At 40.6% G+C, this 22,399-nt stretch overlaps 1 protein-coding gene across 4 annotated transcripts in view; it reads right to left on the bottom strand.

Moving 5' to 3' along the window:
* Positions 1-26: 26 nt before the first annotated feature.
* The window catches only part of klhl5 (kelch-like family member 5), a 50,019-nt gene continuing 27,646 nt past the window's right edge, over positions 27-22,399 (bottom strand). For all 4 annotated transcript variants that reach the window (XM_020624200.1, XM_020624203.1, XM_020624201.1 and 1 more), the window contains 12 exons: positions 19,576-19,764; positions 14,747-14,883; positions 12,862-13,058; positions 11,468-11,680; positions 7,786-7,972; positions 7,159-7,383; positions 6,403-6,478; positions 5,810-5,896; positions 4,499-4,573; positions 4,058-4,195; positions 1,428-1,599; positions 27-464 (listed from right to left, as the gene is read on the bottom strand). In XM_020624200.1, the coding sequence (XP_020479856.1) occupies positions 408-464; positions 1,428-1,599; positions 4,058-4,195; positions 4,499-4,573; positions 5,810-5,896; positions 6,403-6,478; positions 7,159-7,383; positions 7,786-7,972; positions 11,468-11,680; positions 12,862-13,058; positions 14,747-14,883; positions 19,576-19,724 (1,713 nt within the window). In that variant the 5' untranslated portion in view covers positions 19,725-19,764 and the 3' untranslated portion in view covers positions 27-407. The remainder of the gene's footprint in view (positions 465-1,427; positions 1,600-4,057; positions 4,196-4,498; positions 4,574-5,809; positions 5,897-6,402; positions 6,479-7,158; positions 7,384-7,785; positions 7,973-11,467; positions 11,681-12,861; positions 13,059-14,746; positions 14,884-19,575; positions 19,765-22,399) is intronic.

Genomic DNA, 22,399 nt, shown 5'->3' on the forward strand with positions numbered 1-22,399 from the left:
CCCAACCACCCACTAAATCTTAAATAATAGGCAGGGGGAAAAAAAAGCTGTGAGAAAGCTGTTATGCCATGCTGAGATAAACACTGCAGAGTCCTCTTCATTGTGAGTATCGCTAGCAGTTCACTGCTGTGGCAGAAGCTATCAGGGGGGTTTAAATATGAAAGCCTTATCAGAAACCTGACACATGACTTAACCCTTAAGATTAAATGAATAATGGGCAGACTTCAAACAGAGGAAAACTGGACTTTGCTGAAGTGTAAAACCTGAAGAATGTTCAGTAGTCAGCCACTTGGTTCCCTGGTACAGAGAGATGGATCTCTCGACGTACATGACCATGTCATTGGTGACAAAGAAGAGGGTCTCTGAGCCACGTTAGACACAGTCAACCAAATATCAAATGTTTGTTTTCACAGTCTGACGGCCACTACACATGCTCCGGCCCTGCCCAGACACAGAGGTGCTACCTAAATGAAAACACAAAACAAGAACAGTCAGTATAAAACTATAGTCACATGGAATCGTGTAATGTTTTCTCTTGCATTGACCCCACTGGGGTTAGGAGACATCCACAACATTTGTGGTTATGACATCTTTTAAACTTACTGTCAATATTATGCTAAAATATACTGACATTTTGGAAATACATCCAAAAGAAGGATACGGTTTAAACCTACACTACATAATAACAGATCATCTATATCAGAGATTTTCAAACTGTAAGACGAAAGCTGAAGGGGGAGTGTGCAGGGCCAGTGAGGCAAAGATACTATGCAAGGTGATAGGGACAGGAAAACGCTGGCATTCTGAAAACAACTGGAAATTAATTCCAGCACAGTCAGCAGTTGCAGCAGCAGTCGCTGTGTCACACAACTCATGGTGGAAAATAAGGTGCCCGAAGTAGCAAAATGAAGTGATTTGTGAGACGAAGAGCATCGCAGCCTGAAACTGCAAGAGCTAAGCCAAAATATCAGAAGTGATGAGAACAGCACCTTATGCTTGAGTTTCAGTGTGTGACCCATCATCACAAGTTTGCATAGGTATGTACATGGGTTGTGAGCAGTTCAGTGCGAAAGAGTGATTGTTTTCACGAATAGTTTCATCTTCTAGATGCCAGAATAAATAAAATCATTCAGACATTCACAAGAAGCAGTCTAACAAAAGGGACTAAACATATGACTATTTTGTATTTTTCCCTTTTCTATTCTCTTTTAATGATTTTATGACCCCCTACAAATTTATCTTGTAACCTCTTGACCCACAGGCTGAGAACAACTGGTCCTTAATGTGATTCAGCGAATGATCCTAATCCTTTTGTTGTGTCTTTTGTGGTTGTTTGCCCCATTTTGTTTTTGTGGTCACTGCTTCTACACAGACATCAATATTAAGAGTGTGTGTGCCACTGCATTCATGTGTGTTTGGGTGTATACCTGTGTCCACTCGTTTGTCTGAGGGTCGTATGCTTCTACAGTATTGAGATACACCTGCCCATCATAACCTCCCACAGCATAGAGACAGTCACCAAGGAGACACACACCAACAGCATCCCTGCTGATGCTCATGGGGGCTACTGCTGTCCACACATCTGTCTGGGGGTCATACCTGTACACAAACATTTACATGGGTTCACACAACACATGAGAGTGACAAAGTGAAAGTTTGACAAGTAGGAAAATAATTGAAAACTGTGGAATTTCTTGCCTCCTCTTTGAGACTTAGTGTTAAGTGTAGAGCTACCAGAATGTTAATTACTGAGCTTCAAAGGTGCAGGTACCGTAATTTCCGGACTATAAGCCGCACCCACTAAATGTAAGACAAAAAGCATTTTGTACATAGCCGCAGGTGTTCACGTTGTAACATGAGATATTTCGACAACCAGATCGATCGCCTGTAACTTGGTAGCTGCATCATATGCATTTCGTTGTGTGTTGTCCATGATGAGGGTGTGGGCATGAAGCAACAAAAGTAGTGGCTTATAGTCCGGAAAGTACGTTAGGTGGATTTTTGGACTTTGGGTAGCTGCTTCCCCTTGTTTGTAGTCTTTATGCTAACCTAAGATAACTTTGGTATTGATCTTCTTATTTAACTTATGCATTATGAGTTCTTTGCATGCAAAGTAGCAACCAGTTTACTTGTCTGTGGCAGTGTGGGAGAACAGCCTGTAGCCTATTACAAAATCGCAGTTCAGCAGCCATGGTATTTGTCTGGAGGAAGCTGTTTTAACCACAGTGAACACTCACATTTTCTTGCTTGCACACTATGCTTTTAATGTTTTGTTCAGCATGTTTTATCTTGTGTTTGTTTTTTTTAAACACTTATTATGCCATTACAAGGAGTAATATAAGCTGAACTAAATATTACACAACAATGGCAAAAGTGTTTGTAATCGCTACTACACCATATTAAAATGTAAATGTTATAAATGGGATTTCAGTGCATTATTGCAGTCATACATTTAAAACTCAACAAGAAATGTACAAATAATAATAATAAAAAATTATTTCTAAAGCACTTTTCTGCTCACCTGAGCACAAAGTGCTGTACAATACAGAATAACCAACATAAAACATCATAGCAATCTATAAACAAATAACACAACATTATCTCTGTAGAGAACTCAAAGCATTAAACATCAGATACAAAGGCCTGCTTAAAAAGACGAGTTTTTAAAACTGACTTAAAGATTGATAACTCAGTTATATTCCGAAGCTCCCGCGGCAAAGAATTCCACAGGCTAGCACCGTGCACAGCGAAAGATCGGTCGGCCCACTTCTTGTACCGAGACTGTGGGACCACCAGTGCCAGGTGCTCTGCAACATTGCAGCACTCTGCGCGGGGTATACACAATCAGCAGATCTGACAAATACTGTAGAGCAAGTCCGTAAATTGCCTTAAAAACAAACAACAAAACTTTAAATTGCGCTTTCCACTGCACTGGAAGCCAGTGCAACGAGCGGAGAACAGGAGTGATATGGGCATATTTGGATGTGTCAGTCAGTTAAGGGTAATATAAAGGTCTAGTATTGTGTTGTCAGTGTTGGCAGTGGGTCATCAACTCTGTCTTTCCATTGCTGTCTTTTTTTAATGCATTTAGATTTTGATTTAATCCTTTAAACAGATAGTGTCAATATCAGTCTTTTTCAAAAATATAGATAAGATGCTGTAAACAATGAACATGAAGAAATTATACAGAAATTCACAGGAAGCCAAATTTACATACACAAAGTAGTTGTTCCATATGAAGAAAGACAAACTTGAGTCTAATATTTTAAAAAAAGAAATTAAGCTTTTAATTTTAAAACGTGTTATAACCCATTCCATTTTTGACGGGCTACATCTTTCCACGTTCTGTCCGAACATGTGATTATAAAGTTCTGGCTGCGCACCAGGCAGAATTGTCTGCAGAGAGAAATATGATGCTGGTTCTCTTGTAATGGTTTGGGTAAAGCATTTTGAAGCCAAACTCCCATAAAGTTAGTTGCAAATAATGCACTGAAATATATTAAACATAATTAAGTAGACTTAAATTACACTAAAATTTAACTACTGAAACTACAAAATATTCAATTTGTTTTATAGTATGCTTTCGGTACATTGTTACAATGATCATTTTGAGCATACTTTTTAAAATATACAAGAACATATTGAAAAATATTGTTCAAAAAGTGCACTTAAGAAATTACACTTGAGTATATTTTCCCGTAACATATTTATAGAAAATGCACTGTATTACAAATATTTTGAAGTGCATTCAAAGTTGAATTGCAACAATTGGTAAAAGCATACTGTTATTATACTTTTATATTAAAAGAAAGTACCATTTTTGGTAGAGTATTTGCAGTGTACTAATTAAGATATTTGAAATACAAAGTATTTTAATAGGTTTGACAAGACAAACCAAAGAAAAGGTAAAAGAATAAAGGCAAAAGAAAGAAGCATATCACCACACAGTAAACTGGGCACTGTGAAATTTCAACTTCAAAAGACAATATGCATGATGTTTGTAACGTCTCCTAAATAAAATGACAGTAAACAAACACATGCATAATTGCTGACTTACCTCTCTACACAGTCACTTAACCGAGATGCCAGGGATGAGGCAGGAGCATCGTGACCTCCGATTGCATACAAGAAGCCATGCCATGTGGCCACACCCACACCTCCACGCCTTTTAGCCATAGGGGCACAACCACTCCACCTGTAGATGGAGGTTATAGTCACCAGAAAGAAAAAGGGGAAAAGAAGACTTTAAAGCAGGTGCTTTGCTGAGGAAGAACCTTCTCTCAGCCCTTCCAGAGCAAACTATAATGAATGTATTTGATAAACAGAAGATGTATAAATGTGCTCTATTCAAATGTCCGGAGAGTTTTAGCAATCTCCTTTGATCTGTGGGTAAATAAACTTAAAAGCAGAAAGAGGCTCCACTAGAAACAACAGCAGACAGGAAATAAAGCATGATATAGCAAATACGTCTGGTCAAATTAAGTCCTTTATCTCCGACCTGTTGGTGTGGGGGTCAAAACACTCCACTGAACGCAGGCAGGATGAGCCGTCACGGCCTCCTACTGCATACAGCCTGAGAAAGACAAGAAGATGGTGTTATCCCTCTGGACATACAAAACACACCACACACATTTCTGCACACTGGAAGTGACTTTTCACTTTAGTAACACTCAAACAGATGGTAAAAGGCATGTATGTGTTGGAGGTGCAGGTCTCTTGGGGTCAAAGTGAAGTGAACAAAATCCATCAACACTCTTGGGGCATCAGAGCCCTGAGCAGTCACTCAGTGTGTGTGTGTGTGTGTGTGTGTGTGTGTGTGTGTGTGTGTGTGTGCGCGTCTGTACATGGATGTGGAGCTGGTAGGGTGAACAAAAAAGCGCATCAGAACCAGTCAAGCACGTAATGAGCTTCATCAGGAAAAGAGCCCAGAGAATACACAACTCATACATGCAAATACACACACACACAAAAAAAAACACAGCCACGCACACAAACAAACACACACACACACACACACACACACACCGCTGCTGGGCATGGTTAGCACAAATCAGTTGTTTCTGTATTAATTAGCATCTATAAAGCCTTTCTGTGTAGCTTCTCTCAAAGGCACTGAATAATAAAAAGAACACTGCAATATGGTGATTTTATTAACTTCTACTGACAGTTGCTGGAGAAAGTGCGGAGATTCAAGACTTGAACTTACAGTACCAAATCCCACTGTGAATGTGTGCATATGTAAGTGTGTCTGTGACTGAGTAGTGTCACATTTTCCATTAGTTTGATATAGCAATGCATCTGTGCAGGTAGGGAGGCATTCTGCACCACACTGATAGTAACAAAACTTTAACTCTTAGTGTGTGAAGCTCTAAACACATTCTCACATTTTATTAAAAAATATGCATGTGCATTTGTCTGGATTTTGTTAATTAATTCACTATTTTTATGGCACACGATGAGGTTCATGTACAGTAGGGTGGCACAGCATCCATACGTGTATAGTAAAATTAATGCTCTGTCCTGAGTCAAAAGTACAGTGATTTTTATACATAGACGCTTCTGGCAGAACACATCTGTAACACTAAACGAGCTTGGCTGATACTTTTGGCTAAAGCAGCTCACGGTAAATGGATTCATCATCCACTGGAACAAGACAACACCATCTACACTTTTAGCATAACATCCCTGCATAACAAAAACACCTGTGTTCAGTGTTGCAGGTCATGTACTAATATTCAGTCTTTAACTTGGAGGTAGTGTAGCTGTGTGAAGACACTGTATGTGTGTGTGGATTTGTGTGCTCACTTACTTGCCATTGAGTACAGCTACTCCCACAGTACTTCTGGGTGTAGCCATACTTGCAACAAAGCTCCACTGGCGAGCTTGGGGGTCCCACCTAGTACAGAGAGAGTAAACAACTTCTCAGTCTTCTGCACCTTTGAGAGGTGCAACAATTAGATTAGAGTAGATTCAATTTTATCGTCATTACACATGTACAAGTACAAAGCAATGAAATACAGTTTAGTATCTAACCAGAAATGCAATAACAGCAGTGCAGAGTGCGCAATTAGTATTTTAATCAAATAGTCAATCAGTAGAAAGGGAATCAGTAACTAGCCTGATAATCAATTCATTGCTTTGGGTTATATTTGAACAAAAAAGCCTAAATTAACTGGTTCTAGCTTCTTAAATGTCAACATTTTATGCTTTCCTCAGTCTGTGATGACTGTAAAATGTATGTTTTTGGAGAACTCTGGGAAGCTAACTGCCATTATATACTGTAAACCAAGTGGTTAATCAAACATGCTTTTTGTACTTTGGGTGAACGGATCCTTTAAGCAAAGTCAAGAACAGTATAAAAACTGAATAGCATTTAGCCAGCTGTGTGAAACATCCTCTCACCTTTCCACTGTGCTGAGGTAGCTCCAGCCGTCATGTCCGCCTACTGCATACATGGGCCCCTCTAAGACAGCTACACCTGCAATACACAACCACATGTGTATGACTAAACACTGACAATTTACCAAAACATTATCAGCTTGGATAAGCAAATGAAACCACACATGTTTAGACACGAGGGATGTGAGTTTTTATCGTGTGTGCACATCACAACCACCACATCTAGGGCATTAAGCGTGCAGAGTTAGCAGCATGCTGACACCATCATACTCAAGGGATTTGTTTGCCAGAACATCTGTGCTGCCAGATGGGTGTATGAATCCCCACCTACCCTCACACAATCGGATGTTGTCATTAGAATAGTAGGTTTACAAAGTGGTTAAACAGCTCTTCAAACAAGATACACAGGTTAAATTCACTCTGCTGAACGTGTCCTTAAGCAACACTAAATCACTTACTATCAGTACATCAGGTGCTGTTCTGTTGCTGAAACTGACCTCTGACCTCACTGTGAAAACACAATTTTCCAGCAAGGATCAATAATAATAATATCACAGAGCCTCAAGTAACTTTATTTTTAAATTGTACATGTAAAATGCTATGTTCAATATTCAAACACCTTAATCAATCCTCTTACAAACAGCTACCCTATTACCCGCCAGTATCAACACTAAAGCCTAATTGAAATTTTGATGGACCTTTCCAAGCCAATTTCAGTTCATACTTGAATCACATTTGTGCTCAAAAGAAGGGGCTCACCTAAGCCATGCCTGTGCGTGGACATGGGAGGCATGACGCTCCAGGTTTTGCTGTGCGGGTTGTAACACTCCACAGAGTTGAGGGTTTTCAGTCCATCTCGGCCCCCCACCACATAAAGACGGCCGTCGAGGACAGCTACACCAAACTGCAGTCTCCGTCCACTCATAGTGGCAACCTGCTTCCACGTGTCCCGACGCAGACAGTACTGCTCAATACTCGTAGCACCTGGAAAACACAAACACATAAACCACCTTTTCACGCCGGGATCATCCACCTGCTTGGAATTAAAACATGTAGCTGCATCCTTTATTTTTTTTTTTATTATCCATATCTTCTTTTTTCTTATGTTGTTGCTTCCCATTTTTAACATAATTTGGGCCAAATAATACAAACATGATACTGACTCTAAAATCTCATCTGACTGTAGGACTATTTTGGAGCAGCTCACTCAGTCTCTTACTGTAGACCTGGTTGTAATGCTAATGTGGAGACATAGAACATGCACACACATCTGTCAGCTCTGATTATGATCGGAACTGATTATGAAATAATTTTACCATTTTTGGGACGATTTATTAATATTTTATGGTTTCTTTTTTATCATCTTAATGGAAATGCCTGTCCTACCTTTCGTAGCATCCATGCCCCCCACAGCGAACATGACTCCAACAGTGGCCTTGCGGGGCCGAGTGCGAGGGCTCTGAAGAAGGGGCCGGCGCTGGGGTAGGAGGTGATACTTCATCCCCTCCATCAGCAGCCGCTGGCACTCCACACTGTCCCGCAGCAGAGGGTTGGACTCCAGGTCTGCCAAGAACTACACACACATACGAAAGGCACACATTAATACACAAGGACACGTGACAAATTGCTGTTTGTATGCGTGTTCTGTGATTACGATGTTATCACTGATTGTGGAGGTCTGGGGATTGAATGAAAGCTGTTCCTCTCACTGATTGAGAGTAAATCAGATCAGACCGTCAGCTATTAGTGTTCTCACACACACACACACACAGGTCATCTGACACACTAGAGGACAAATCTGTCCTCAACATCTCATTAGTTTTCTAGTCCATACCCTCTAACCTCATCTATGAACACACACACACACACACACAGCCAGCGGTGGTAGCATGAAGCTGGTCAAGTCACCAGTCTGTTCCTTAAAATGCATCAGTGTCTGTGAAAGAGGAAAGGTGGTGGGAAGCAAGTGCTCCCTAAAGGCAAAAATGACACAATTTACATTTAGACAGGTGTGTGTCTGTGTACGCTTTCAGAGGAGCCTGATAATTTGTATACATATACTGTATACAGTACACACACACACACACAAATATAAGTATACTTTCCAGGCTGCGTTCCTCGTCGGTGTAGCCATTACGACTGGCTCAGCATCTACCACATGCTCACCAGTATAACACTGTATTCTCAACTCAGTCAACTTCTCAATTAACACTCGCTTAATGTGTTTCTTAAGAGCATAATGAAGAACTGTATTACTAAAGTCTGCAGTTATACATATTAAATCATCCTTTCAACAACCTAGGCTGACTAAGAAAGTCCTGATTCATCCTTTCAACAAGCATCCACCTTGTCCAACCTAGGCTGACTAAGAAAGTCCTGAAGCTCAAAACCCATTGTTACAGACCATATGCCACCAAACCAAACTATAATGTCTCACTCTCTTGGTTGCATTTCTGCCAGGGAATGAAAAAAATATCCCAAACAAGCCCCCATATAAGTTACAATGCCGTATCCCCTGGACCTCTGTGGGGTCATAACACTGTAGTTAGACTTGTTCAAGCAAGAATGCAAAAAAAAAAATAAATAAAATAAAATAAAAATAAAACAAACAGGTTCCACCTCCTCAAACGAGAAAATGACCTGGTTAAAAAAGTGAAATTTATCTGCTTTTCTTTGTTTTTATACTAGGAAACTGTCTATACATGTGGGTTTTACATCAAGCAAAGAAAACATGATGTGTCTTCTGCTATTGTGTGTGTGTGTGTGTGTGTGTGGTTGACTTCATCATCGGAACAGATGGAGCTATGTGCACATCTTTCCAGACCCAACAATCACACACACAGACTTCATGCGGTGATTGGCCAGCTGTTTGGTGATGAGAAAGTAGGCATGGTTTGAACCTGTCCCTTAACTTCTTTTTTACTTTCTCTAATCACCTTTCCTGTCTGTTTTTCTGTTTACATACCAAAACAACACAATGAATGTCACCCAGGAGAGACTATCTGAAAATGTGAGTTGTAATTCTCATATATAAATAATGATTGCATCTTGCCATGTGGAACAACTATAAACACAGTGGATTTCTGATGCAGTCAGACACCATGTTGTATAAACCAGTTTATTCTAGCATAACCCTACTGTTACTGCCTGGTATATCTGTTGGGCACACCCTGTCGGGTTTACTGCTACAGATGCCCTTGTGAGAAAATTAAACCAAGTGTGTGTGCTTTATGTGTGACAGTGGTAATAAGAGTGACGGGATTAAAGCTGCTAATCTGGTGAATCGACATCCTCTTGATGAGTAATCAAATGGTGCCCTAGATAGAGAGCTGACTAATTGGTTGATGAATACTGATTGGTTGTCTGTGTAATGTTTGTTCCTTGGTTAATTGGCATTTTACAGCTCATGAAGTTGCTGATTGTTAATTCACTTGGCAGTTAAGCGTGGTGGTCGAGGCGGGGCTGCTATGTCGTTAAAGGCTGAATCAACCCTTGGGTCTGTGTCTCTTTTGCTTGTGCTCTCTGCTCTGTCACTGTTCCACTGCTGTACCTCTCAGCCATCCCTCCTTCTCTGTGATTACATGTTACAGCTACTTGCGCTTTCAGCTGACCAGGGCAGGGTCATATATCTGAGGTGTTCATATTGTATACCGCACAACTGTGGAAATGGGAAGATGTATAGATGCAGGCAGAGGGAGTGCTGCAAGGGGAGTTTATCTTTACATTCTCTTTGTATACAGCGAGGGAAATGCCTGATGAGGATGATGAAGATAAACAATATAACTGCAGTTAAGGAATTAAATAATTATGGTTTAAAGCATGCAAGTGAGTTTGCATGTGCATGCATCCACAGACAGTAACTGAGGCATATAAACATCTCAGCATCACATTACCAGACACTCTTCCTACATTTGCTAGGAAGGAGATGGAGGAGGATAAAGAGTGCAGAAATATGTGTGCACACACTCAAGTACACGCAGACACAAACGCAACAAACAGCTACACACACCTGACAGAATAATGGCTGTGATCTACGGTTAGCGTAATGGCTATAAAGCTGCTAATTGCCTAAAGGGGATAGTGAAACAGAGTGAGAGACAAACTGGAGCCAGGAAGAAGTAGAATAGAAGAGGGAGGAAGAGATCAGGAGACACATTTGGCCATGGAAAACAATCAGCAGCTCATCAACCAGTGGAGGAAAACTCTTACTCTGTTGTGAGAAACGATAAGATATGAGCCATTTGCATAGTTCAAAATGTGTTGATGGATGCCACACACCAAGAAAAATGAACCACCACCACCACCACCTCAGGAACACATATATAAAATACTTTGGTAAATGTAATTAACCTTTTAACCATTTGCTTCTCAGGAACATACAGGTTTCTTTTGGTTGTCTGTATTTCAGATAAGATAATCATTTTATTTGGTCAAGTATGTTACACACACAAGGAATTTGTTTCAGGTACAGAACCAAGGCAACCATCTGCAATGCCAACTCGCACCGATGGCTCTAGCCACCTGGGGAAACTTCGGCTTCAGTGTCTTGCCCAAGGACACTTCGACATGTAGGCACCATGATTCGAATTTCCAACCTTCTGGTTGGGAAACAACTGCTCTACCCCCTGAACCACAGTCGACCAGCTGATCTTGGGAGCTAGCTGCTGCATACAACTGATCTTACATGGAGAAAAGAAGCTTTATTGAACTGAAATTTCACAAGATATTTCTATTTTACAGCTGAGGAGTACAGTACCTATGCTGATACTGACCTTATGAGTGGATCAGGTATCGACCCCAACCAGTCCACATCAACAGTTTCTTTGTCAATGTCATTTTAAAATTCACAATTTCGGATCCTGTCCTGTTCATTTGAAACTGTGACAAACCGCTTTTAATTTGTGGGAAAAGGCAGCACTGGTGTGACATCAGTAGCTGATTCAGATAGATACTTTAGGTTGGGATATTTTCATAGAAGAGAAAATATTGGATCGGTCCATCCCTAATTATGTAATCACTTTGGGCAATTATAGTATATTACATGACAAGAGTTCTTTGCAGCCCTCACCTGTGGCTGCAGTAGAGGCAGTCGGACGTGAGCCAGCAACAAAGGCAGGTGGCGTTGCCGAGTGGCTGCATCATGACGGACCCACGTTAGCAAAGAGGTCACCACAGTTTCCTCATTGGGCACATTGATGTCATCAGAAGTGAGCAGCCTCTCCATCTCCTCCACAGGGAGCACCAGGAACTCCTGGTCTCCAACCACCTCCAAAAAGTTTTCCTGGCAGAGAGAGAGAAGGAGGAGATGGTGAGAAAAATGAAGATAAAAGCCAGGTTATAGTAAAGCAGAGCAACAGGTTACATGTAAGAGCAGAGTCAATTAGAGTTTTAACAGCAGGGAAGTAACAAGACTCTTAATATTAGTTCCAAAGGCGTAAGGATGGATGAATATGGTATTGCAGAAGAAAGAGGGGGCTGGAAACTGAAAAGAACGAAGAGAATTTGAGTGAAGAGGGATCAAGTGTTGGAAGGAGGCAGGCGAAGAGGAAAAAAGGAAAGAAATAGGGACTTGAGAAAGGTCAAAACGATGGATGAGAAAAGCTGGAGAAAAATAAGTATCTGGAGATGACAAAAATGATAATGATGGTTGTCACTGTACTATGAATGTACGGTTTGCCATAGCTATTGTAGACATGTTTTCACATTTGTATAATTATACATTTATTTATGTTTGAGGTAAGCCTCATCTGTGGGAATAAAAAAAAAACATTTAAATGAGACCTGCTTTTCCCTTAAACTGTAAAAAGGAAACAAAAACTATGTAGACTTCTCTATACCAAGTCAATCTATTGTACAGCTCTTACACATAGGCTACAATAATCCAATGAGCTGTGTGTGTGTGTGTGTGTGTGTGTGTGTGTGTGTGTGTGTGTGTGCGCGCGCGTGTGTGTGTGAATACATATGTAAGTGATTTACAGACACAGGTGGACAGTCACATACAGATAAAGCTGCCTCTACAACATAATTATCCCAGATTAAAGTTTAACAATAATCCACTGAGAGAGAAAGAAGAACACTGATGATGACAGAGACACACACAGAGGGAGAAGGCGGAGAGAAGAAACAGGCACATAAAGACAGGAGAAACAAGACAAGAAAAGAAAAAGAGTAATCAAGTCCATGAAGGAACTATTTCACCATCACCATAGCAACCCTGTGCTGCCATTGGGACTATAATGGGTTTTCAATTTGTTACCAAGAATAACAACAAGAATGAGGAATGACCAAAGTCTAACTGGAGAAAAAGAAGTTGTGAAAGAGAAATTTAGCTGTTAAAACATTAAGCATGAATGAACATCATTATTTTCAAATCAGTATGTCATGATGCAGTCATTTCATTTATTTTCTTGTGGTGGATCTACAAATGTTAGAGGTGCTGATATGAAGTGGCTGTGTACCCACCATGGTGTAGGCGTGAGCGGCCCTCTGCAGGTCATGACAGCCCTGAGCATCAGCGTAGGAGCGGATGCCCAGACAGTTAGAGGGGTGGAGCTGTTTCATGAGGAAGGAGCAGCAAGCCTGAACCACAGATGACAGCTGTAGAAGACAAGAGGCTGACAGCAAAGACTCGATGGTGTCCTCCCTCAGCTCGAGACGGCCTGAACAACAGGGAGATTGAGAAGAATGATGAGCAAAGACAGACCGGAAAAGGACTTAAAACATGTCTAAGATTTCAAGAGCAATATCATTTCAACTCAAGTAAACTGCTCATTAATCTTTCAACTGAGACCAAAATTATTTACTGCAGTATGGAAAATAATAAATCTCTCTTATCTCCACTAAAATATAGAGGCGTCCTCACCAGTTAGGAGCTGCCAGGAGGTGGCATTTAGACAGAGATATGTACGGATTCTGTGGGAGGAATGATATTTTGCTAACACTTAATGACACTGACCTCATGAAAAGATACCATATATCTTGTGCAGGATTCAACAGCTCCATCAGCTAAAAGAACACACGCAGTCTCCACAGAAACCAAGCTCATTAAAACATTACATTATTATTAACAGGAAAGGTGCAGCCTTGCAATGGTGATGATTTGTTACAAGTGACAGTTTCAGCCATAATAAATCAAATCGCTCTTACAGCACCACAGATAATGCACACCCTCCTTCATCACATAGCTTGGACTCAACAAAAAAACCAGCTCCATATCCCTGCAGATCACTGGTTTCCCTGGATTGTCATGACTCATCTTTGGCACCACACACATTAAAATTATTACACCGAGCATAGACAAGGACACTTATGTGAATCAAAATGCTATCACATCATTAACATTCACGTGGTTATGGGTGTGAACTACATAGTCCTGGATTTAGTGGTCAAATGGCCCGGAGCCACACATGACTCAAGAGTCCTAAGAGGTGGTGGACTAAAACTTTTATTTGATAAACCCCAGGAAAACTACTCAATTATAGGAATAAAAGCATTGATTTGATACTGGCTGATGAGGAGCATTTCATGCAGCACATTATGAGTGGCAATAAACTTACAACCTACTTCAGTAATAGACTTGATATAAAGCTCATTACTACAGTTTCTAATAATGGGGTTATCTCCTGTTACCTAGCTATGTTTTTAAAGCCTAGCCTGTCAGTGTTTCAATTTTCCATTAATCTAAAACAACAAACCTCACCTGTCAGGAAAAACAACATGCCCCTATAATGTGAACTTTGTAACTCTGAGTGTAGTGAAACAATGGTGTCACCCTTGATCTTAGGAGCAGAGATGACACTGATGTACACATAGAAAACAACAGCTGGAGTAGTTTGGAAAATTCTATGTGGCAATCTGACCATCCTTGAGATCTAAAACATATTTAAAGGTGAGCAACCCAAGGAGATGTATTGGCTGGGAGGGGGAGCAAAGCCCATTTGTTCCTAATGTGAGATATTAATCTTACAAATTCATTAAACTGACATATTACTTAAATCACAGTTTGACCACATCTGATAATATCATATCATGTGATTTCATCTGTAGAAGGTGAGCAACCTGACAGTGCACTGATTTTCTAACAAGGGAGATACACTTTATTGTTCCTATTGTTCCGACCCTCCCATGTATGTAACCGGGGAAGACAAACAGAGACACCTCTGAACATAACGTAGTCAACACCACCACCTTTGACTGTGACCTCAATAATACACATAGAATGGAATTTATACATGTAGAATAATTTTACCAAACACCGAAGCATTTTGAGTTTCATAAACACAGTTGTTAAGGCAGTGTTGCACTGAATTGCATACAGCGGTATAGGTGTACTTAATAAAGTATGTACCTGTGTATGCATACTGCACCAGGACCCAGAGTGCATCAGGGTCTACTCCTTCCATCTTCACCTCATCCTGCTTGGCCTCCCGCACATCACTGGTGAACATGGCCGCAAAGTAGTCCGACACGGATGAGAGGACCAGCCTGTGGGAGCAGAGTGAGGATGGACAGTTCTAATAGAGGAACAGAGTAATTTGACCTTGCTGACGGGGACAAAGATGCATAAGAGAGAAGGAAAGCCGCCAGGAAATGATGCTACAACCAAACAACGCATAACATTATCACCCTGTAAATATATTAAAAGACACAAAGGAGTTACAATGCATTATTGTGGGGGATATGCTTGTGAGGTAGGAGTGCAGCATCATGTCAAGCAAGTCTGCAGGCTGAAAATATGTATTACTTACAGCATTATTCTGTAAGTAACCACACCAGACAATGACAACTTCTCACATACTGTAGGTCTGTAGTCTTTAGAGCACACCATCTTACTGTGATGTGACACACACATCCACTTATCTATGCAAGAGTGATGAAAAACATTTTTTCTTATCTGCCTGTTATTCTATATCATTGTCTGCTCATCTTAACACTTTCAACGTGGAACAAGTTTTAAATAAATGTTGTCATATTAACATAAAGATGCTGGCAGTAATACAGGCAGAGAAACAGAGATATGTGCATCTTGTAACATTACCGTCATGTCTTTTCATATAGTTATTGGACCAACATATAATTACTTCTTCAACAAAGTGGGAAATTCTACATGTATGCTCTCCAGATAGAATTAAATAATTTATTAGTCAAAGGAATAACAGTCACCTGACTTTGCCCTATGAATGAGACTGTCACCATGGACATTTTTCTCTCTGAAGAGATCTCTCATTTTGAGAGAAGACAACTGCGCAAATAAAAGCCTAAGATGGGCCTTAGGCATTTCCAGATGTTTGTACAATATTGAGGATAAACAGCTTGATGTCCTCCATGCAATAGTCAAACTGCACTGCAGTTTTTCACATACAGTAAAAAAAAAACCCAACTGTAGTCAGATCAAGTCGTGGCATGTACTATGCCAGTCCTTGCAGTCAAAGAGGGTATTATTCAATTTGCATGTGTCACTCACACCAGCTGAGCTCATGGAGGAGACACAAAGAGATGGAGAGAGAAGACTATGCCCACTGAATGGTCAGTATAAAACATTTCTTAATGTTACTTTCATGTCACCATGAAGTTACTTGCACACACACACACACACACATTAAAATATTTAAAAACTGCCAGAAAGTAACTGTTGTGCAGTATTTTTCATCCCTGCCTCTTGGAGAACCTTTGTGGCTGTCTGAGGGAAGCAACTAGACAGTGACATACTATATGCAGCAGTTTTTCAGACCACAGTTGATTTTAGTAAATTTGATGTGCTGATCTAAATATGATTCAAGATAAGGAAACCAATCACATTAAAGTTCTACTTCACTCCCATATTGACAGATTTTTACATGTTGACCTTCTGCTTCCATTGTTGTGTGTATTTTTTTGTTTTGAATATGTATGTGTGTGCACTGAATGTGTTAAGTCTTACGTGTACAATCTCATTACTGAGTGTGACACTGGGACCTTGACAGATGGCCTGAAGCACAGATGAACTGTGTGTGTATATTTTACACACAAATATGTCAAAATTAACTATAAGGAAGTTGTTATTCCAGTATTCCAGGCAGGTATCTCTCTCATCTCTCTCTTGCTCTCTGACACACACATACACAGCATTTCTACTTCTTAATTTTTCATGTGGGTCTCTGTCTGACTTGCTGTGAGTGACACAAGCTACAGTATATACAGCAGCACGTTATTTACACACAAACAAATGCAGTGTGCTGAAGACAGGCAGTGCGCCACAGTGCAATGGAAAGAGCAGGGAGCAGACAAAATGCCAGAGTGAGGAGAGCAGGAAACAGATGAGTTGGACTCAGGAAACAAATCCAAGAGCTGGAAAGTGAACACTGTGTCTGTTTGTGTGCATGTGCTGCTTGGTACAGATGCAGCAGTGGAAAAACAGAGTAAAAACAACAGGAGGGGTGGTGAGAGAGACTCAACTGCTGTGACTTTTCTCTACATACTCAAAAATAAAGGTAGGCCATAGGACAAATACATTCTTTAGTCATAATACACCTATTAGATGAATTGCCAGAGGAAGGATCCTAATGGCTCGTGTTCCCCTGACATCATCTAATGCTACTGTACCAGCAACGAAGTTTTCCCATCTGGACTGGTGCAAAATGTTGTGACATGGTAAAATTGTTGTGAAATGGTTCCAACATGATGAATCCTAATGATTCCCTGACTTGTTTTTCTAGTGCCACCAGAAGACTGACATTTTGTGGTTTTCAGTGAAATGTCTCAATAACATTTGGCTGGATTAGCCTTTCAGCAGCAAAATGGTACAATCTGACACTGCTGCACTGGGTGACACGTTTTTTTCATTATGAAATCCAAGACCTGACTATGTTGCCCCAAAGGCATGGAGCTGTAATTTATTGAAGTGATCACAAGTTAGAGTCAACTGTGCATGCTCTCTGCTTTCTATACATTCCAATAGACCCTCACGCTGGGGTTTACTAATGAAGAAGCATGTCACCCAATGTAGCACTGTGTTTCACTGATGTGTTTTTAATTGTTTTTGAACAACAATGGAGGTATATGGTACAGACAAAGAAGCTGATCCAGGACTGACACACTGAGGGACAGACAGTAGAGGCAATTTATTGTTGGTAGAGAGTATAAGAGGACCCCTTCTGTCAAACTGAGGCGTGAAATGATGATTTATGATTCTGATGGCACCAGAAGGTTTTGACAGCTGATTTATGGTTTAACACAGAACGTTCTTGCTGTGGGGGCGACAGCGCTTAACCTACGGTATTGATTTACGTTAACGGAACACAAACGTTTCAGATCTACTGTAAATGTATACTCACTAAGATCACCTCGTGTCCAGATGAGAAAACAAACACAAAGTTCGAAGTTTGTTCTACACACATATAGAAACTCTGTTTTGCTCACAGTACGCTGCTTGGAACAAACTCCACAAGAACTAGTGGATATAGACAGTACGAATGGCCTATTCCACATGAACGGTGCATTTATTTGTGTGTACATATAAAAGGGAGAGGACAAGGGTGTATGTTTTGTTCCCAGAAAACCACTTTTATCCTACACATACAATAAATCAATTGCAAACAAAACATTCACTTTCAAAGACGTTTTACTCCTACACTCTTACTGACACACCAAAGACATTTTACTCCTACACTCTTACTGACACACACACACACACACACTCACACTCAACACATTTGCACAGATGCAGAGGCACTCTTTCACATACACCATTAGGATTCTCATACAGCAGGGCTTTTTTGTTTGTCACCATCTGTGCCTGGAGGACTCAATCAAATGAGGCAGGAGAGGACGGCAGTGAGAAAAAAGGAGTCTTTCTCCTGGTGGAGGGCTGCGTTTCTGTCCCATGCTTGTGCAGATGGACCCTGCCGCTGCACCAGTGGCCACATGCCCAGAGATCGGACAAAGAGAAGTGGGGGCTGTGAGGTGGATGACAGGCTTGTGTGTGTGTGTGTGTGTGCTTGATGCATGATTCAGAGGCTCAGCTGACCCTGTGTGATACACAGAGACTACAAAAATAAAAGGGGACTATTATGGCCATGGCTGTGTGAAAGGTTCTTTCCTGTGTATGTAGTTTGTGTCATATTTGTTGTTGCCAAATTTGCAATGATATGAAAGAGACAAAGCAACAAATCCTCATATTCAAGAAGCTGAACTCAGCATACTGTCTGTTTGCCTGGAAAGGGACTGAAACTGATTCCTTGACTATTAAAATATTTGCAGATTTATTTTCAGTTGATCAACTAATTGACGATCTGTACCAGCTGTAGTTGCATTTATGTTGAGTGGCACATCTGCGCGTGTGTTTGCGTTTCAGTGAGCATGTGTGTGTGTGTGTGTGTGTGTGTGTGTGTGTTACACAGGTTTCTAACACTGGTGAAGTACAAATAATGTATAGTGAAGAAATGAAGAGTTAAATAATTGAGAAAATTAATCATCTACAATTTTGATCAATTGATGCTTTAAGACTTAAGCAAGCAAAAGTGGCAAACACTGATTGACACTTTTCACAGAAAAAGATTTGATAGTTGTCGGTTTTATATCAATACAAATGAAACATCTTTGGATTTTGAACTAAGTTGTATAAAACCTGTGATATAAGACCTCACCTTGGATTCTTGGAAACTGGAATCATGGGAAAATTTCACACAATTTTTGTCCCTTTTTGGTCCAAACAATAACAAATCAAAGAAATTGAGAAATTGATCAATAATGAAAGTAATCATTAGTTGCAGGCCTAATCTTACGCTTACAGTATATTCAACATCACAATCTTAGCTAAGCATTATGGGTGCAACTAACTAACTTTTACTCAGTTAATCTTTTGAGTATTTTCTTCATTTATTGATGTTAGTAGTTTGGCCTATAAACTGTATAAAACATGTCAATCACAATTTCCCAAAGCCCAAGGTGGCATCTTCAAATGTCTTGTTTTCACTAATAAAACAGTCCAAAACCCAAAAATATGGAGTTTTCTATCACAGAAGAATAAAGAAACCAGAAAATCTTTACATTTGAGGAGATACATTTTGAGATATTTCCTTTAAAGAAAGACTCAAAATGATTGATTGATTACTGCCAAATATTTGCCTCTGACTGACTAATCAATCCACTAATCATTTCAACAGTGCATATAGCATGTCTGTCTCTCTTTGCTCTTACCTGTGTGCAGGTATCCGCCTGTCTCCAGCCACCAGTATGACATCGCACAGCTGCCGGGTCCTCAGGTAGCCCTCCATCTTACGGAAGGTGACATCAGCGTGGGACAGAGCGGTGAACATACACTCCTCTGGGCACACACACGGTTCCATCGACACGCATGAGGACAGTGTGGCGCTGCTGTTAGATGTCCTATACCCACACAGTGACACACACAGACAAAGACACAAAGAGAAGGAGATGAAAGCTTTGAGTGCATGTGTTGATGCTAATTGTCTTTTGTTTGAGACAAAGAGGCAGATGAGTGGAGACAACTATACCAGCTGCTCTGTCTTGCATGTGACATCATCTTGTTTGTACAATTCTCTCAGACGTATTCACTCTTAAACAGGTTTACAGTATGTCGCCAGAAGCAGACAAAAGCTCTTTAATGGTCCATTTACAAGGAGTAAATGCCTAGATAAATTTATTCCACTTAAAAGAGAGCCTGCCAATTAAAACAGCTGTGGGAGCTGAGCCCATACAATATTCAGTAAATTATTCTATTCCCTAATGGCAACCACTTTCCTTATAGCTATACTAACAATGGGAAATGAAGCAGGGTTTAGGGCCAGGATGACTCTGACATTCGGTATTCACAGGTGGATGTGCTGAAGCCCGGGGCTGTTGCGTTACTCTTCCAGCCAGAGCTGATGAGGGGTGTGTGTATGTGAGTTTGCGTGTTTGTCACAGATATGCACTGTTGCCCTGCAAATCATCAGCCATTATGGCTCCCAAACTAGCATTTAATTTATGGAAGCCAGAGCTGTACTTCCATTTTTAATTTAACAGCAGAGGTGGCAGGACTGGTCCTACAGCACAAAGAGATTAGAAATGCAGTGATACTGGAAAGAAGATCAAGTTACAACTCTACACTTAAAGAGAAATCATACTTGTTATTCATGAGGGATGTGTATGTGTGTTTTAGATTCGAAACCCAGGCAAAATTAAAATGTTCTAAATAGCAGTTTTCCGCAGGAATAACAGGAATAAACAGGGACATCAAGACAGCAGCACGCAAACACAAATTCTGGGAATGGCAATAAAGAATGTGGGTTGTGTATACAATAGTAAATGTCAAGTTTGGATATATATTAAATAGGATTATAAATCTAATCATTTTTGTGCATCTCTGTAGTGTGTCCTCTTTCCAGGTCTTTGTGGTTGAAACCCATGTAATTAAGATGAGGGAATTTAAAAGATATTAGGTGTGTTTAACTGGAATTAATCCCCTCGAGGCGTTCCTGAGATATTGTGTTCATGAAAATGGGATGGACGTAAAGGTCATAGTGACCTTCACCTTTGACCACCAAAATCTAATCAGTCCAAAACAGGACTAAACCAGCCAAGGCACCATCACAAAAACACACTCAGCAAACTGTAGCTGAATCATTTTCCAAAAGTAATTTCAATGTTTGTGCATTGCTGTAGTGCTCGTTTCCACTACTGCCATTAGTAAGCAACAATTAATCTGCTATTAAAGAAAGCAAGCTAGTATAAGATTTTATCAAAAGATTTTTTTGAAGAATGCAAAACATCGTCTGCTTATCGTTATTGACAATATCCCAAAAAATTATCTCGATTTCTTTTTGTCAGTATCGCACAGCCCTAGCAGTATTCAGGTTTGTGCGTGCACTGCTTTAGATGAGCTATAGTCATCTCCCCTCTGCTTCTGTCCTTTACTCAACTAAGCCTAACCCTCCTGTCTTCACTTTTATATCCTCAGTTAATCTCACCATCATTCACTTCATTCCACCTCATCCCATCACCCCACCACCCACCTTTGAATCAGTTTTCTCTCTTCCCTAATCTCACTCTCCAAGGCTTTTGGCTAGCTTTCCTGTCCTCTTGTGTTTGTTTGTGCGAGTGTGCTTACTGTATATACAAATGGTGTGGCTAAATGCTGCCAGAGGAGATGGCTTTGAAGTGGGTATATGCTGCCTTCCAGTCCCTTTAATTGAGCCTGGCAGCTACTCAACATGGACAGAGAGGGAGAAACAGAGACAGAGAGAAATATAGACAGGAAAAGACAGAGAGAGGGAGGCAGAAAGTGCATCTAGGGTAAATCAAAACCATGCAGCCAAATTTTTTAAACCCTTGCACCCTGCAATGACACACTTCACAACTGTCTTTCAGTGTCTCTCCCTGCAAGACACGCACCCTTGTTATTGACTGTCTAGCCGGATTAGCCTACAGGCTAACAGCTAATGCAAATGAAACTTACTCCTGTAAGATGATATATTACATGATCATGCATTGGGGGCCATTGTGTCCTTGTATTTTTGATAATACTTGGCAATAAAGGTTATGCCTATACAGCCTTGATGTCTGCCTGGTCACATGTTACATCCTCCATGACACACATACAAAGCTTTTGTTTCCCAGCACATTAACAGGGAAGAAAAGAAGGCAGATGAGTGGACGAGATGAACACGGGACAGGAAGGGTAAGTACTGGAGGCACACCAGGATTAAAAGAGGAAAGTCAAGTGTGGGGTGGGAAGTTAAAAGGGAGAGGACTGAGTGGAGCCGAGTAGAGCCTTCAGCCACTCTGGGATTCTGAATGCATTCCTTCCCATGCTCCCATTTGGGATTCGGCCACCCATGTTTTGGAGTATCATACACAGGAGCTCTCAGATGAAAAGGATAAAAAACACACACGCACAGAGCTGCACACATACACTGCACTAACTAATCTATGTGTTGGTATGGCAACCATAACATGTGCAAGAACACAGGTATAGCTACAGACTCTAAATCTGTTCAGACTCCTATTAATATTGCTCCTT

This window comes from Monopterus albus, unplaced genomic scaffold (genome assembly GCF_001952655.1).
Source record: "Monopterus albus unplaced genomic scaffold, M_albus_1.0 scaffold322.1, whole genome shotgun sequence".
Lineage (NCBI taxonomy): Eukaryota > Metazoa > Chordata > Actinopteri > Synbranchiformes > Synbranchidae > Monopterus > Monopterus albus.